This window comes from Scomber japonicus, chromosome 3 (assembly GCF_027409825.1).
Source record: "Scomber japonicus isolate fScoJap1 chromosome 3, fScoJap1.pri, whole genome shotgun sequence".
Lineage (NCBI taxonomy): Eukaryota > Metazoa > Chordata > Actinopteri > Scombriformes > Scombridae > Scomber > Scomber japonicus.
This window is the reverse complement of record NC_070580.1, coordinates 7,955,760-7,973,647: the sequence shown is the minus strand read 5'-3', so window position 1 is coordinate 7,973,647 and position 17,888 is coordinate 7,955,760. Positions and strand designations below refer to the sequence as shown.

Below are 17,888 nucleotides of genomic sequence, written 5' to 3'. Positions count from 1 at the left end.
CTAGCCAGCTTGAAGATCTTGACTTTGCTGATAAACTTTTTGTCCTTTCAACAAATGTAAAATATTTGCAAGAAAAAATTAATCAACTCAACCAAGTATGCTTAACAAACAGGCCTCATCATCCACACCACCAAAACCCAAGTGATATCCATCAACAGAAACACTCATACATGTCACTATAAATAGTGAGTGACTTGAGGTCATTGATGACTTTGTGTACAATGGAAATCTTTGGACTTTGGAACCCAAAAAGATATCTAGCTCTTATGTGGGACAGTTCCACATCTGCGCTGGACTCAAGACACCATAACATCTGGAGTTCTAACACCTACAGCCTCAAAACCAAGCTCTGCCTTGGTCCTGCAGGTTCTATTATATGGGTATGAGTGCTGCTGGCAAATAACCACATGCAACAAGTCAACTCATTCCACAGTGACTGTCTGCAAAAGATCTGCCATACATTCTAGCCCAATAAGACTCTGTCGTCTAAGATGACTTGGACACATAATACAAATATACACCACCAGGTAAACGGGAAATGAAGCTGACCAAAGATCACCTGGTGAAGAACAGTAGACGTTGAATTGCTGGAGATGGGTCTCTCAAGGGGTGAGGTACAACTAGTTGCTAAAGATCATGATAGGTGAGGGGGGCAAAGAGCATGAATAAGTAAGTAAAACTTTCATAAGATAATTCTCATTCACACCTACTACATTAGAGATTGGTTCAGGATTTTTTCAAGTCTGTCTTAATACAATACCCACATGTCATACAGTATGTACACTGAAAGTATTCCTCCCATTCAGACTAGTCATCTGTAGTGTGACTACACTGTGAAAGATGAGGAACAAAATCCACAGTCCTTGTTCTGTACAAAAAGGCTATTGTTCAGCTTAAACAAATATTGTTAGTCTGTGTTAGCCAAATCAAGTTTTCTAAAGTTAAGTTCTTTATAGTAATACATTTCCTCTGTGTGTTTCTTCAAATAGTGTTTACTTACTGAGCTGTAGCCAGAGGGTAAATCCAGATTGTATGTACAGTAGGTTTGCTGTCAAAACAAAACACCGGCAATATACCTACACACAACTACCAAGAAAAAAATACCTTCTTGATTCGGCAAACTCATACTGCTGAAGTTTTGGCTGAACTCTCTTCTTATGCAGAAAGAAGAAGGTAGGCATTACTTCACAGACAGTGGTTCTTTCAGCGTACATATTGTAACCTTGTGGTGTTGTGTTAAAATAGGTTCAAACTTCTTCAAACCTATCCATCAACAGGCTGTATGCTTTAGCCTTAGCATGCCACGATTTTGGTGCCAGTCCTCTGGGGTAAGAAGACCAAAAATTCCCAAAAAGTCGATGAAGTCCTTAAAGCCATCCATGTGATAGTTGCTGACCTTGTTACCAGAAATAGCAGCATGCTGCTTCGGAGAGCGTCTCCCCTGGGTTCCTCTACCTTGGTTGTTGAACTGCACTGGTGACTGGACCCTTGTGGCTGTCTCATGCTCCTCATTCTTTCAGTTAGCCCTGTGTGTAGAGCTATTCTTTGCCTTCTGTGTGCCTCATCATATGTTCAAAATCCTCAGGTCCTTAAAGAGCCTTAACTTATCATATGTAAAAACATTAGAAACGTAGAACTATGAAGCAGCCGCGGTGATGTTTACATGCTGCTGTGTCGATAGATATGTTGTCAGGATCGGGGAGGCCCAGCATCCTTTGTGTCAATGCTGAGGTTACTGAGGTTAGTTTGAATGGCACTCCGCTGTTTCGGATGGGGTATTGGCAATATATGAGGCCTGGTGCATTTTTATAGGTGTGTATTCTTAATAAAAGATGATGCTGCTGATCTTTTCCTTTTTTCCCATAGTCTCCTGATGCCATGTGGGACTGCTGTGGTACAGAAGTACAGTGCAGTCTGTTTGTAGCTTGTAATCCAGTTAAGTAGTTTGTAGTACTTTGAAGGGAAGTGTACTGTAGGCTACTGGGTCTTGCTAAGAATCATGCATCACGAAACGTGTAATATACTGTTTTGTACACTCCAAATCATTTATATAAAAGAACCTTTCTAAAGAGATGATTTACTTGGTTTTTATGTAATAACTCTGTTTCATACTGTAGCTAACTGTTGCGCAGCATGACTGTACTTTGTCCTCTCTCTTCTGTCCATCTGCAAACTGACTGAATGGCTTTAGGAACACGCAAGGTTCACGCATCTTGGTTTGTGTATACTGTACGTTTACCATGAGATCTGAACCATCATTGGCCCCATGTGCTTCTGTTTCAGTCAGCCCCTCTGAGATGTACTGGGTTTACTTGTCCATATATGCTCTATATGAGGGTTTCCTCTGTTGCTGTTTATTGTTTATACTGTGTTAATAAAGATTATTGATTTATAGAACAATGTCAAGCTCTGTTGGTCCATCTCTCAATACATATAGACCCATTTGAGAACTGACGTATAGAAATATTGTCCCTCTAGCCTCAGCAAAGATTTTGAATGGCATTTTTTTAATACAATATCAAATTGAATGACAAGAAATCTGGATTACAGTCATACAACAGCTAAGGGGGCAAAATAAATAATTCCTTTTCATTAAAGAGGGGGAGATTGTTAACGTTTCAAAATCTAAGCAGCAGAGGGCAAGGTATCCTGACTTTTATTTTCTCACACTTCAAAAACACCACTTGATCCTTCTTTCCCATAGTACAACCCAACAGTTAGACCCTCCATGCTTGATAAATCCCCACATTTTTCACACTCTATATCCCAAGTTTGTAATACAGGCTTTTTGTTAAAAAGCTGCAATCTTCCTTGATGACATATTCAGGGTTATTCAGTCCTCCTTAAATTGAAGCAGTACATTTTCTATCTATATGAATAACAAAACGTACCTGCTGAAAGTCAATACCATGTGCTAGGTACAGTATTAAGATGAGTGAAATTGTCACAGAAAATGCACTAGGTGGTGCTAAGAGGACACACATATTTTTAGTCTGTACCCAAGTCTTATATACTCAATTTAGCCACTAGATGGCAATATTTAACAAGTTACATTTCCTCTTTTACTACAATAACAATACCCCAATTCATCTGATATTACAAAAAGCCCTTTATTACATATAACGAATTATTATTTTCCGAAATTTTCAAACCATATAATTAAGTAAACAAAAAGAAAACATCTCAAGTTCTACTTCTTCACTATGGGTAATGTATCAAAGTGAAACCCCTCTCCCCTTCTTTGAGAATCAGAGACATTTTTTGAATCATACTGAGACATTTATTTATGCATGTATGTTTTCCATTTAGACTGAAAGCAAATACAGCAAATACACACCACCAAGCACTAGGGGAATGTAGAGCAAAAGGCAGTGGAGAATTGAAGGTGGAGGCAAAACAGCCAAGCAGTTCGATGCTCTTCACAGGGCAAAAAAAAAACCCTCATATCCATAATCTGTACTATGCTGGTTTCTACTTCAATGGGACCAATAAATGTTTTTATCTCAGTGAGGTCTAACATTTCCCATTCAGAAAGACTTTCCCTTTTACTGCGCTCAATGTCACATCCTTTACATGACAGTAATTCACTTCCAAGACCAGTTCCTTCTCACCTTGGGCTCAGGGGAGAGGTGATTTCTACATCTGCCTCGTGGTGATTAACAGCACTTTCAGCTGAGCTTCTGCTCCCATAAGCATTACTCCAAACATAAGGCACCCAATCATGTGACATTCTATTGCACCGTCCTTAGGATTTTACTTACTGTCACATCTTTTTAACCGCAACCTGAAAAACACATCCCTGCTCTCGTCAGTTTCTACATACTTTAGAGGATAATACACAGAAGTATGGATATTTATATACAGGCCTTCCATCCTTCAACTCACCACCTCGCCCACAGTACACAACCTCTCTCCTGATGCCTAAAGTCATTACTTTTCCATCAGTAGTGTGTCTAATACTACAGCAAAGACAGGTCATTTGAGTTTTCCCAACAGTTTACAGTTTATGTGCTGCTATTGTAGCAAGCAAGTGCTTTCACAACAGTCCAGTGTCATATGACCAGATAAAATAAAATACAGCAAAATAGAATATACAAGTCATCAGTTTGGGAATCTCTTATTTCCACAGACATATCAACAGCAGGTCAACAGGTTCAAGTCAGGGCATGGGCGGATTAGACAACAAGGGTGACAAAAGCCATGGTCACAAGTGTTGGAAGGCTCCTTTGACTATTATTAACTCTGTGTTATAGGTTTTGGTTACGCTTTGTTACGCATGAGAGTTCACAGTTTTCTCCCTTTATAGGACAGAGGATAAGAATAATGGTTGCTTATTGCAAATCTCACAAGCAGTGCACTTCACTGCTTCGGTTAACAGTAGTACGACGTTAACAATGACGGCAACAAGGCTTACATGGGTCGGGATCCATCAGAGGGATTCTTATGTATGATAAGCAATGCATAGTATAGTATTAAAGGTCATCCAGGATATATGCTTTGTGACAGCAAACAGGTTCTGTGGATAGACGGCATTTTAGTATGTCACACTATGACTTTCGGCTTTGTCTGGAAGGAAAACAGGGAGGAAAAGCACAGGCCTCACATTCACCACTCCTATAAATACAATTACAGACTCATACACCATAACTTAAAGAGTTAATCCAACAGAAAACAATAAAGTACCCATGTTAATCTTGTGGTTTTTAACCTTCCAGGCAGTGTTTGTGAACATGCACATATGATTCAAAGCTATTTAATGCTGCTATAATTACATTTTTTATGTTACGAATGAATCAGAAGTCTACATGTAATGTAAACAGTGTTGTTCATAGTAACAAACCCACAGAGAGTCATCACCTGACTCTGCAGTTTTTAGTCTTTCAGCTTTATTGTTTTGGTTTTCCAGCGTGGAACTTTAATGTTTTGGTTGACTCTCACAGCTCTTGTCATCATTTCTGACCATAGCCGGTAGCTGTTTTCTGCAAAAAATAGTTCTGGTTAAACCCTTGTGCACTATATGCTCAGCACCAAACTGCAAATAAAGTTAGGAGCTTGCTGGTGAACATATTGAAGCATTTAACAGCTAAAGAGTCAAATATTTTCCTCAGGAATTGATAGAGGCCATAGCAAGAAAGTGAGTATTGGACTTATATTCACCAAAAAATATTTAATATAGGAATGATAATGTTGCTCCATAACTGCTGGATGTTTATAGACAGCTGTTTGCTAACAGTCTGCCATGACAGCTTTATTAGGTGATTATGGTATATTATGTCACTGTTGTGTTTACATCTTGTTGCGCTGTGCTCAAGTGGCCAAAAAATCAATCATAGCTGGTTAATGTGATGGATACAATGCTGATATCGACAGCCAGATATACCAGGAACAACTAAACAATCAAAGGCCAGTCTCTCAATTTACTGCATTTCTCTTCATTGCATCACAGCTTCACAATTTGGGTAAACTGGTTCCTTGTTTTGGGATCTGTTTGATAAATTTTGTAAGATCTCCAGTGAAACAATGCATTGAGCAAAGTAACAGGAAACAAAATGAAAGTCTTTCACAAGTCTGGTCATTTCAGCCCCTAAAGAAAGATACTAGCATGTTCACATGGACTGAAATGTCAAAGATCACAAGAATAACATACAAACTCTGTTTCATGATGGAGCTCAGTAAAATAAGTAAGATCACCAACATATCACATTTCTGAAACATTATTTATATTAAATTTGCTCTACAAATTCTAAATCTGTGCCCAAAAATGAGTGACCAGCATTTCTTTCTGTTGATGGCGAGCTGACAATAAAAATAAAACAGTCCCATTGAGGGTGGAGGGGTGGGGGGAAGTCAGGGCTGTGGGACAAGGACAGTGATGTTTGTATGCTGGGCACTGGGACCAAAGCAAAGTTCCAGTTGTCCACTGAAGTGTTCAACAACCCGACTGTCTTCTCTTCTTCAGTAGAGTCCTTCAACATCTGGATGTGTCCACCACTCATTGGCCCTGTTATCTTTACAGTTTCTCCCATCATCACTGCACTTGTTATGGGATTTTAGATGTGGACGTGTCTGCATATATTTTTTTCTTTTTTCCATTCCCTCTGCTATTTTTTTATTTGAATCATGCAGATTATAATCATCTGATATTATACATATTTCATAAACAAGCAAACACTGGACATAAATTAGATCCTCTATAGATAAAAATGTAAAAAGCTAATAAGACAGCTGTTGATTATACTGAAGGTGTCATGGCCAGGAGGTGGCAGCAACGAGCAAAAAGGCTGCCTCTTGTCACTTGGCACCAACCTCCCCCATCCCAACCAGCATTGTCCCCATTCTTTCAACCAACCCTCTTCTGCTGTTTTATATTCACTTCATGTATGACAGTAGCAGTTTAGGACCTTAAATAAAGACAAAGTAATTTTCTGAGCGGAGGGTATTGGGTTTGCAGGGTTTTGGGGTTAAAAAACGTATTGATTCAAATGATCCTCAGGGGTTTCAAAAGAGTCAAAATGTGTTAAACGAGTTAAATAATATACAAGTAAGGTTTCAGACAAATGACTCTAACAGAGGTACCAGCTGTTACCAGATTTCACTTTCAATCTTACATCACTCCACCTGAATAAACCAAACGTAAATCATCCGATAGAAGACGTTTCCTGTTCCGCAAGAAGGTGGGAGTCTGGGATGGGCTGGGACAGGACAGGAGGCCGGGTTGGGTCAGAGGCTAGAGTCACAGTTGGTTTGTCTAAAGGGACAGAAAGTGGAGGTCTACTGCTTCATGGAGTGCAGTCTGTTCTCGTGTCGGTGTGTACACAGTGGGGGTAGAGAGTCCTCATATCAGGTTGGTGGCATACTGCAGGGCGGGGCAGGAGACAAACAGCTGGAGGATACTCTCCTGTCCTCCGTCTCAGGTGCCACCATGACCAATCAGGACTGCAATGAGAAAGCAACACACAGGTGTTTCAAATGCTGTGCTGGAATGTAGGAAACGTGAAAGAAAAGGTCTCAAGAATGAGTCAAATTCCTAGTAAAAGTAGGACAGTACTGACTGCAGTGACTTCTCAGTCCGGTAAAACCACCATTACTACCCAAACTGCCCTCCCTCTAGCACTGTATCAGCCAATGAGCCTCTAAACCATTCAAGTCACCCATAAGAGCATCACAGTCAGTCATTAAAACCTCATACAGTCCTTGTCATGATTAATATCACACATCATTTATAATGTCCAACACTTGCAGGCTGCAGTAAATCGTGTCATTTAAGAAGAAAAACCCACCGTATATTAGCTATTACCCCCTGCAGTTGAAAATATCTTTATATAATCTGGTAGATTCATGCAACTTTGACTCATCTTTAATGGTACTATAAAGTATTAGTATGTGAATTGAGTGGATTTTAAATTTTTCCAGACATAGATTGTATGGGGGAAATAGATTTGCAGGCTTAATGGCAAGTTGAATCAGCTTAATATGTCATGTCCCTGTTTTGCTATTCACTGTTTCTAACTCAGACTTCTTGTATTTCACAGCTCAGTGAATATAATCACATATTACACATTTCATAGGTATACACTTAATGTGGTTAATGTAAATATTAGGTAGAATCACATAAACATGAAAACATTTGATTGTATTCATGTTGAATCCATCATATACACACTCATCTTTTCCAAAATATGCAAAGTAGTCATGCTAATTGACCTCTAGAGCTCACTTAAATAATTTGGGAGCCAAGATCAAGTCTAGGGAATCTCTAAAGAATGTTAACAAATCTTTTGATGTACTTAAATGGTTATCAAACAGGAAGCTAAGTCATCTTGTAACCTGCAGTCATGACGTACCTCTGCTTTCTGCTGCATCTCCTCAGTGGGAGACTCTGTTTCCCTGATAACCACTGCTTTTGTCACCAGCATGTCAGGATGCTGCTGCTTGGCCTCTTGGATTGCCATGGCGAGGGCCTGCAGACATGAAACACCAATGCGTTTGATCATAAACTTAACATATTAGCTTTCGGTGCCTTATGGCTTATTGAACATAAAGGGCAGGTGTTCAGTAATTCTCCCTCTTACCTGATGTTGGTCCACGTCGTCGTCTCCTGTGATTATAATCCTTTTCTCGATTCTGGTCTCTGAGTAGCCTCCTTTCACAGTCTGCAGAGTACATACAGTGAGAGACAAGCTCAATGAATGGTGAGGAAGTCACTCTCAACATTTAAGTGGCAAACACAGGTATTGTTGTATTGTATTTTTACCTCTGCCTTTGTTCTAAAAAAGCTTTGTTTGTATCAGTTTTTTGTCTTCTCAAACATCACCCGGTGCATCTTTTGTGCACCAGATGATTTTCTCAGTAAAGACGCAGCAGATACTTATTGTTTAGAGCAACAAACATAGAATGGAGATAAAAATGCTGTTGTTTTACACAACAGAAAAACTATTTATTTATTTAAAAATTCAGTCAATTCATTTTTATGTGATGGCCTGCTTTCAGCATATAAAGAAGCGGTGATGAGAAATATTTAAGAGAAATATCTCGTAAGTGTCCACCATAAGATGAAGATGTGGTGGGCTGACTCAAAGCTCCAATTATTAAACTGTAACCATGGGTACCGGTGAGGAGTTACCTTGGTAACTTGGGTTGTGGTTGCTGAGGTGACACTCTCAGCCGTGATGGTCAGCGGTGACACAACGGACTCCCTCCCCTGGGTGCTGGCTTTTACCTACAGCACATTCATTAGAGGGGAGTTATTCTGCTGTATTCACACACACAGTGGGAAACACTGCAGACACAACTGCCAGCACACACACACTACGCTCATACACAATATGTACTGTTGTCTAACCCTTTACGTTGTACCATTTTAAATCACACACCTAACCGACTGAAGTTCAAAGTAAACTTTACAGAACATAGGCCAACAGTTGGCTAGTGTAAACTCAGCTTTAGATTTAAGGAAATAGATAAAAAGCTCAATGGAGAAGGGACTACCTATGTTTTTTGGAGACCCTTCATTAAGTACTCATCTTTCCGACTCAAATAACCCTTGGATAACATGGTCCCTAAATATATTAAATGACACTAATTGAAGGACAGAATTGAAATCTTGAGATGGTTTTTGCCTATGACCCAAACTTCAGGCCCAGTAAATCTGACAGGAGTTTTAGAAGCTGGACTGGAAATGGCCTTACTGCATATATAGTACTCTCTTAAATCAAGGTATGGTTTTGAGCTTTCAGGAACTAAATGACTACTTTAATCTGCAGAATCAGGATCACTTTACTTTCAATTTAGAGATGTTATTGGCAAGACATTTCTGAAAGATGACATCACAATGGGGAAAGAAATCCTTGACATTTTACCAGAAAGCAGACGTAGATGCTTCTTATCAAGAAGTAATTTATAAATGATTTTGCTCTTCAAAACTGTACTTTTAATATTAAAGCAAGCTGGGAAGCAGAGAGTAATTACACACCACAATAACACAGGAAGAATGGGACAGGATGTGCAGACAGCAATGGTTAATGACAAGTTCTCCCTCCTGGAGAGGATTTAGCGGGAACAATGTGATTCGATTCTTTTGCACTCCAAAAGACTAACTACTCTAATCAGACTGTCTGCTGGTGGTCCTGTGGAGATATTGTGGCGAATCGCTTCCATATTTTCTGAAATTGTCCCTCTGTGGCTCTGTGTCGGAGAAGTGTCCACAATGTTCTTGAGGAAGTTTTTAACATGAAAATGAACTTAACTTTTTGAACAATGTACCCTGGGGATCTAGAAGAGCTTTAGTGTGAGCTAAATACCTGTTGAGAGTGCTGTTAGTGGCATCTGCTTTGAGTAGAAAATGTCTTTAGAAGGAAATACCAACCATAAGTGAATGGACTAATGTAATCTACTGTAATTTAATATATATATACTATGGAGATAATTACATTAAAATAATAATTCAAGTTGATGTCAGTGATGAAAATTGGTCAAGATGGCTTACCCATGTGTCAACAATAATACCTGACTTGATAATAAATTCTCACATTGAGGAATTTAAATCCATTTTAAATTATTTTTCTTCCATGTGCAGATATAATATGGGTTGATAAACATATGTGCATTTCGTTGTTGATTGTTTTAACAATGGATCTTACCCTTGTTCATTTTTAAGTGGATGTGTGATGTGTCCCTAATAACCATTACACAATGTAAATTACAAAAAAAAAATTAAAAGAACAAGCAGTATTTCCTTGCTATACAAAACCATGATGGGGCCATGGCTATAATAAGATTACACCTCTATAACATACTGTATGTTTAGGAACATTAGACTATTACAAATATGACCTATTCCAAAAAAATCATATATGTGAAGAAACTGATACATTATTGGACAGTATACTCAGTGGATTTTGTTTTTGGTAAGAATTTTAAATGGTAGATTGGTGGCTATATACTACTGCAGTACTACAATACTGCTTACTGTGGAGATAACCCATATGTTTTGCTCTTCAGCGAGGCCTGAAGAGAACAGGTTATCTCACTCTCATGTGCTATTTTTTTATTGTTTTGGTTAATTTGGTTCATTTATGTTATTCACTAATTACCCTCACTCATACTTGTTCACCCATAAGAGCAACTGCAGTATTGTAGTAGGTTTATTCAGTGATATTATCAGAAAAGCTCACACAGACACTCTGTATTTCCAGATGAGCAAAAGTAGTGAAAACATATTCAAAAGCAGTGATAAATATGTATAATGTGTATGTGTATGAGTAGCGAACTATCTACTATGTAAATAGGAGTTTTATCGCAGTTCTGTGAGTTAAATGAAGAAATGTAATATTGCACATTTCCTGGTAGTGGAAGCACTGTAGCCTGCTAAAATAACAGTTGTGTGTGTAAATAGTGTTGATGTGAGTGAGTTTGAGAATTAGAGTGAACATGTATTTTTGATATTTTTATAGAGCATATGTCAGTATTTACAGCATTTCAGTCAGTAAACAGAGGCAGCATACAGCATGTAGCAACGCCAATCTAATCTGCTTGTGTTTCTGTATTTCCAGCTGAGAAGTAAAGAAATCATTTAAACTCATGCACTTGTGTCCAAGTGTGCAACACTAAAGTTCAACTGAAATCACATTTAGTCATCCCTTTCTGCAGTCAAACATAATGTGTTTCTTAATAGTTTTGTATTGTTAAAATGATGAAATAAGAAATAACATCAGAAATGTTCCTTTTCGTCTCAGCTGGCTAAAGAGGCATGCTAGTGTCTTGTTTGATTGATAGCAGCTAGCGGGCTATCACTATGTTGGTGTTGCACCTTAGGGAATGGACACACAGTAGACAAACTGCTGTCGCTACAAGTCATGGACAGATAGGGTGTCACTAATATTTGCACGTACGTTTACATGCTGTTTTAATGTGCTGCAGCTGAGCAGCTAATTCACTACCTAGCCTGTTTACTGACGTTAGCCGTGGACTTTTCCCCGCTGAATGTTTGTTTGGTTTCAACAAGCTAAGGGGCAGATCAAGATGTGTGCTCATATTCGCAAGTTAGATAAGAAGGAGACTTGCTAATGCAGGTTGTTCAGTGTCAGTGTCTGTTGTGTATCAGGATGCTATCAGGCTCAGTGTGACCGTCTGCTCTGTCTGTGATTAAACACCACATTATTTGATTTGATTTGCTGTATTGAAATATGCTCTCCAGCTATATAAACAGACAACAGAACGGTGTTTCATCAAATGAATGCATAACAAGGGGGTGCCATCATGAAATCAAATAATTTAAAATATAACTGCTCCCTTATGGTTTTTGATCAAAGGAGACCAAGTGATTCATTTAGCAGATGCTTTTAGTTGGACATTAAGACTGTGTATGTATTTGGCTATTGCAGATATACTTGCTTTTATGAAATAAAGATGTGCCCTTTTGTAAATAGGAAATGCTGCAATGACATATGAGTGATGAAAGACAATTAAATAACACACTTACAGGAAAATAAAAGTGACAAAATGACAGTTAAGTTACTCATTACCACAAAAATATGAGTAGAGAATCAGAATAATCCACAGCATTTGGAAAATTCATATACTCATATAAATGTCCTAGCGACAATTACTGAGTCAAATCTGAGTCATCATGACGTCAAATGCCACATCCTGTGAACATTTGGCAGAAACAGGACACAGACACAATTAAGATGTCATTTTCTAACATTATTTTTGTACTTATTCAGATGGATATGATGTAAAGGTCAAGGCTAAAAAAGGGGACAGCAACAGCACAAAGGCTGCAGTTTCTTACTCTGCCACCACACACACACACACACACACACACACACACACAGTCACACTGATGTATTTCCTCTGTAATGATACTTACAGGGGAGCCATTTTCTTTAATTGGAGCAGGAGCCTCTCGCTGGCTGATGACTCCGTAGTTCTGAAGGAAAGAGAGAAACAGTTTTCAGGCTTGTGTGCGGTAAGAAGGTAGAGCCTCATTAAAGAAATGCATTAGGTGGTCATTAAGTGAAACACTTTGGGTAATCAGCATATGAAAGTTACACTTCATTGTTAAGGAAGCCACACAGAAACTAAAAATCCATCTACTTTAAGAACTATGCCAGCAATTTAGAACTGCATTTCAAAGTTGGGGGATTCACCTGGGGGTTAAAAAATGCCAAAATATTCAACATTTCTGGGCCAAATAAGGGTCAAACTCCAAAAAAACTGGATCCTACATTTCCCATGACGCAATACAAGAGCACTATTTCTGCCAAGGAAAATATTCACATTGTTTCAAACACAGACCCTGAGGATGGACTATTTTCTCACATTTCACAAAGCTCCTCCAGAAGACATTATAAAAAACATTTTCACAATGACAATCGCAGGTGGAAATAATAATCTTAATAAAGGCTTTTTTGCAAGTAGGTGTTCTAGAACAAAGCCTTGTGCATGCAGACACATTGACACAAATAGAACAGAGCCACTTTAAATGTCATAAGTTAAAGCTACTATAACAAGATGAAAGGTTGTAATATTTATCTCCAGAGAAGGTGTGGTGTTTACTTCTTCTTTTACTTTTGGGATAACACCAATGAAATATTTATCTCATATGCTAAAATGCAGACATCAACACACTGGGATCAGTAATATCTACATAGCAATATCTATCTAGCGTGCTAACATTAGTTAACATTGGCCAATATAAGCTGCAGTAGCTGACCAGATAGGCCTGTCACAATAATTAACTCATCAACTTATTGTACAATAACATAACTATCAACATCATCATGTCTATATATGGATTTATCATATGATACATGGACATGACCTTGATTATTTTTTAAATCTCAATATTTCCACACTTCACATTAGCAGCGAAGCAAGTAGTGTCCTCCATTCCTCACTGTGTACATCCTGAGTGGAGACTACAGAAGCGAGCAGCGCCCCTTATATGGAATTAGAGGTAAATAACTCTGTCTCAACTCAGCCCATAATGTGTTTTTACAGAAGCATAGCACCCACTATTCAATCCCACCAGCCCCCCTTTTTATGGCATTTTTATGCTATAATATTATCATTATATCAGTTGTATAAAATAATCTTCAACTTTTCATTTGTAGGGCGAATGTTTTATTTTATCTTTCAGAAGTTTTTAAAAGCTGCAGTAATCCCTAGCTATTTTTATATTAACAATGGGTCAAATTATTATGTGTAATGTGAAAGGTGTCACTTGTAGTGAACCCACAGAGAATAATTACACACCTCTGCAGTTCCCCTCAGCTCTACAGAGCATATTATGGTCTTCCAAAAGATCTTGAAGATGGTGATTTGAACCAAATGACTGATTTTCCTGCAACTCTACTGTTTGATTGACTCTCACTGCTCTCATCAACCAGTAGGCAGCGTCTCCCAGCAAAGTGCTTAATAATTATATATAATTACAATATAATTGAAAGTTCAATATTCCCACTACTTTGGGGGTATATTAGATGTTCCACGTCTTGCTAATCATCATCTGTTCAGTAACTATTTAAAATGGTCTCCAAGTACCTAAAATAAATTGAGCAATGCTCCTTAAAGCAACAAAATGCATATGTTCTATTTAAGTCAAAGTCCTGCTTTATTTTAGTATAGCTTTATTCAATGAGGATTCTTTAAAATGTATGATTTGATAATAAGCACTAAAAATCAGATTATAAAATGAGTCAGTGCTTTGCCTCAATAGCTTGTATTGTATTTCACAGCCATGACTCACAATCAAACCAATATCTGCATGTTTATACTTGATGAATTGCTAATGAAGGCAATCCTCAAGCTGAACAAATTCATTTTAGTACAGTCTGGTGGGAATGCTACCCAAATTCAAAGCCTGTCACTGACATGCAGACAGCTGGTACAGAGTCGCAGGCCAAGCCTTTATGCTGTTACTGAGGAACTAGACAGACCTGACATGTCTCCCTCTGCTGGTACAACAACGTCAGTACAGGAGCGCTTCACTTGCCTATAGATGACGTCATCCTCCATTTGATGCACATACACACACACTAGCATGGCTTATACTGTCATCTTTGAAAATTGTACTGAAAATTGAGTTGGCACTTCAAAGGCACCCTCTCTACATTACTGCCTGAGTTCATCCAGCCATTAGCTGAATGGCTAAAGAGCCCAGCGTTTTAATGAGGCACCTGTGGGACAGGAAGCCTGTACTAAAATCTTTGCCTCTGGAGATAAATGGGATTCCCACCATCATCCTCATTAATACACTGTCAATACTTTAATCACTCCATAATAATGCTATTATGTCATCCGTGTCTGGGGAATCGAGACCTACTCCAGAGCTCTGCAAAAATGTTAAATTCTTCATTGCTAGTATTTATGTGACTGACGTGATCTATCCTGTGGTGAGCATTGTCCTAACTTTACCCTAGCTTAAAATGTATCAGCAGTAATGTATAAAATATGACATAAAGAAAAGGAAGAAGAGTACAGGAACATGTAGATATGAAAAATTCAACATTGTACAAACAAATATAAAATACATATTTTAAAAATAGTCGTACACTTCGGGTAATAATTTCTTCACTTTGTTAGTGAGACTCGAGACGAGTAGATTGATCAGTGGGATAAATATGTAGCTATAGCCACCAGCCAGTTAGCTTAGCTTGAGACTGAAAACAGGGAAACAGCTAGGCTGCACTGTCTGAAGGTAACAAAATCAACTTACTAGCACCTAGAGCACCAATTAACATGCAACAATTGACAATGAATAGTTTGACACTTCGGGAAATAACTTATTCACTTTCTTCCCGTGAAACGTTAAACGAGTAGACAAGTATCATTCTCATGCCTGTGGACTAAATATGAAGCTGGTAGACACTAACCAGTTAGCTTAGCTTTGCATACTGAAAACAAGAGCAAACAACTAGCCTGGCTCTGTCTGAAGGTAACAAAATCAATGTCCTGGCACTAACAATTAACAATTTATAATTTTTAATTGTTACAAGTATCAAGCTCATGTCTGTGGGATAAATATGAACCTCTAGCCAGTTAGCTTAGTTTAGCATAAAGATTTAAAACAAGAGTAAACGGCTAGCCTGGCTCTGTCTGAGGGTAAAAAAAATCAACTTACTATTATTACCTAGCTCACTAATTAACATGTTATATGTTGTTTGTTTAATTCATGAAAAACCAAAGTGTAGAACTGTGAGTCACTTCCACCATGAATTTGCCAGGCAACTCGAAGGGAGTCACTGCACCCGGCCAAAATAGACTGTGACACATAACCTCCCATAACCACAAATGGTCATTTTATACTTTCTATATTCTAAGCTAACATGATGTTAGCTGTAGCTTTATATTGAGAAATTGTGAGAGAATTATCTATCTTCTTATGTAACTCTCAGCAAGACAGCTAATAAGTATTTCCCAAAATGTCACACTATTTAATAAATTCACAGCAACTTATTGTATAGTACAGTATTGTACAGTACAGTAAGGTTTGCCACCCCTTATTTAATCTTCTTGTTGTTGCCTTACCTGCGGTGAGGCATTCATGATGTTGGGATGGACTTCTGATCCATTCGTATGTGTCTCTGTCTTGCTGCCGGCCCTCTTGAGCATATGGGCCATACTGACAGCACTGGGGTCTCTCTTTGCCACAGGAGGCTGTGTAATAAAACACAAACACCACAGTCACATAACATCAAGCACCAAGCTATTCTTTTACATCGAGACCTTTGAAGATGATGGATAGACGATGTATTGTTCATGAGCAGCATATGTTCCGGAGGGAAGCGTCTGAATTCTATAAACTTAAAAAATAAAAGTCTGAAATGCAAATGTTTTTATTGCTTGATGACAGCATGCAAATGATGATGCAGTGACAGTGGAACTCAAAAAAACATTTATGCAATTAAAAATAAACAGAAAATAACATATTAAAAACTAAATGACTCAATTTACAAATCAACAATGAAAAATGTGTACAACAAAATTAAACATGAACAAAATTTTAACACAATGTGAAAAAAGAAAGCATAAAAAAAGAGGTGAATTATTCTGGCACTTGGCCCAGCCTGACAGGGTAAATCCAGCAGGTGATGGCGATGAAGGATGAATGCATTCATCTGTCTACCTCATGATGCATCGCCTCCTCGGGAAGCTTCTCTTCTATGGGAGACTTGTCCCTGGATCCCATTAGACGCGCAGAGTAGAACCTGGAGGTCTCCTCAAAGTCCTCCCGGCCCACTTCGGGATGTCGCTCCCTCTCTCCCATTTCCGACATGCCTTTAGAGAAGTCCTCCATGCCGGAGTGGAGGTCTGTGATGACTGTGAAGTCAACCTCAGCCTCCAGGCTTGACGTGGAGCTGACTGTCATGCTGGAGCACTTGCGTTCGATGCCCAAGTGGGTTTCCCTCATGTCTGCCACCGTGTCTCGCTCCTGTTCCTCCTCTGAGGCTAGGCTCTGCTGAGGCCTCCTGTCACTGAACTCCTTCTGGTGCAGGTACAGATACAGAATCACCACTCTAAGGTTACATAACTTTGATGAACTGCTGATGTAGATGACATGGAATGGGATGGAGGTATCTTCCTTAGTTTGATGGTGGTGTGTATGCCAGGATTTGTGGAGGATCCAAAATCAAATGCACGGTACGCAGTGTATCAAACCAGTGTCTTAAATCTGCCTATAAGTAACACGACACTCAGAATTGAAGGAGGAATGATTAAAACTAATAGCCTTAACATTAACCTATCATATTTATGAGTTTATGAGCGATCATTAAAAGAAAATCATGGTGACAGTAAGGATAATATTTCCAGGTGGATCCTCCTGTCAGCCAAAACTTCAAATTCAATTTGTCCCTGGAGCAATCAATCAAAGAATATCAAACAGAAAATGTATCAAAGTTTAATATAATTAAAATATTGCATTTTCCACTAACAGAATAAAAGGACTGTCAGGCCAATGTAGCTATTACACATTTTCATGTGAGACTGGGGACGCATCTGCTCTCCACAGAAGTTAATGGGAAGGACTTACATATCACCTGCATGCAAAATTGGACTTTGGCATAATCACTGCATGCAATTGAGAGTCGTGCTATTTTATGCAGATAGAAGAGACCATGTTGAGTGTACTGCAAACACACAGTTTCAAAAATGAACAATAGTAGGATGATGAATGGGTTTGAATTACAACACTGGCTCCAAACGTGTGCTGGGATAAGGGGTTGCTTCTATTTTGTGGACGATACAAAAGGTAAAAATGCCACAACTACATATTTGGTCAATACTAAATACCAAAATCAACTTCTTCATTGTCTGTTTAACTATTAAATTTATTATGTCATAGAAATGTATTGCTTTTAAGCCAGTTAGAACAAAACCAAGAT

The 17,888-nt window shown here is 38.5% G+C and overlaps 1 protein-coding gene across 2 annotated transcripts in view; it reads right to left on the bottom strand.

The window, feature by feature from the left end:
- Positions 1–6,701: 6,701 nt before the first annotated feature.
- The window catches only part of LOC128355562 (band 4.1-like protein 1), a 75,521-nt gene continuing 64,334 nt past the window's right edge, over positions 6,702–17,888 (bottom strand). For both annotated transcript variants that reach the window (XM_053315859.1, XM_053315860.1), the window contains 6 exons: positions 16,033–16,161; positions 12,371–12,430; positions 8,624–8,719; positions 8,073–8,153; positions 7,845–7,961; positions 6,702–6,936 (listed from right to left, as the gene is read on the bottom strand). In XM_053315859.1, coding sequence (XP_053171834.1) covers positions 6,931–6,936; positions 7,845–7,961; positions 8,073–8,153; positions 8,624–8,719; positions 12,371–12,430; positions 16,033–16,161 — 489 coding nt within the window. In that variant the 3' untranslated portion in view covers positions 6,702–6,930. The remainder of the gene's footprint in view (positions 6,937–7,844; positions 7,962–8,072; positions 8,154–8,623; positions 8,720–12,370; positions 12,431–16,032; positions 16,162–17,888) is intronic.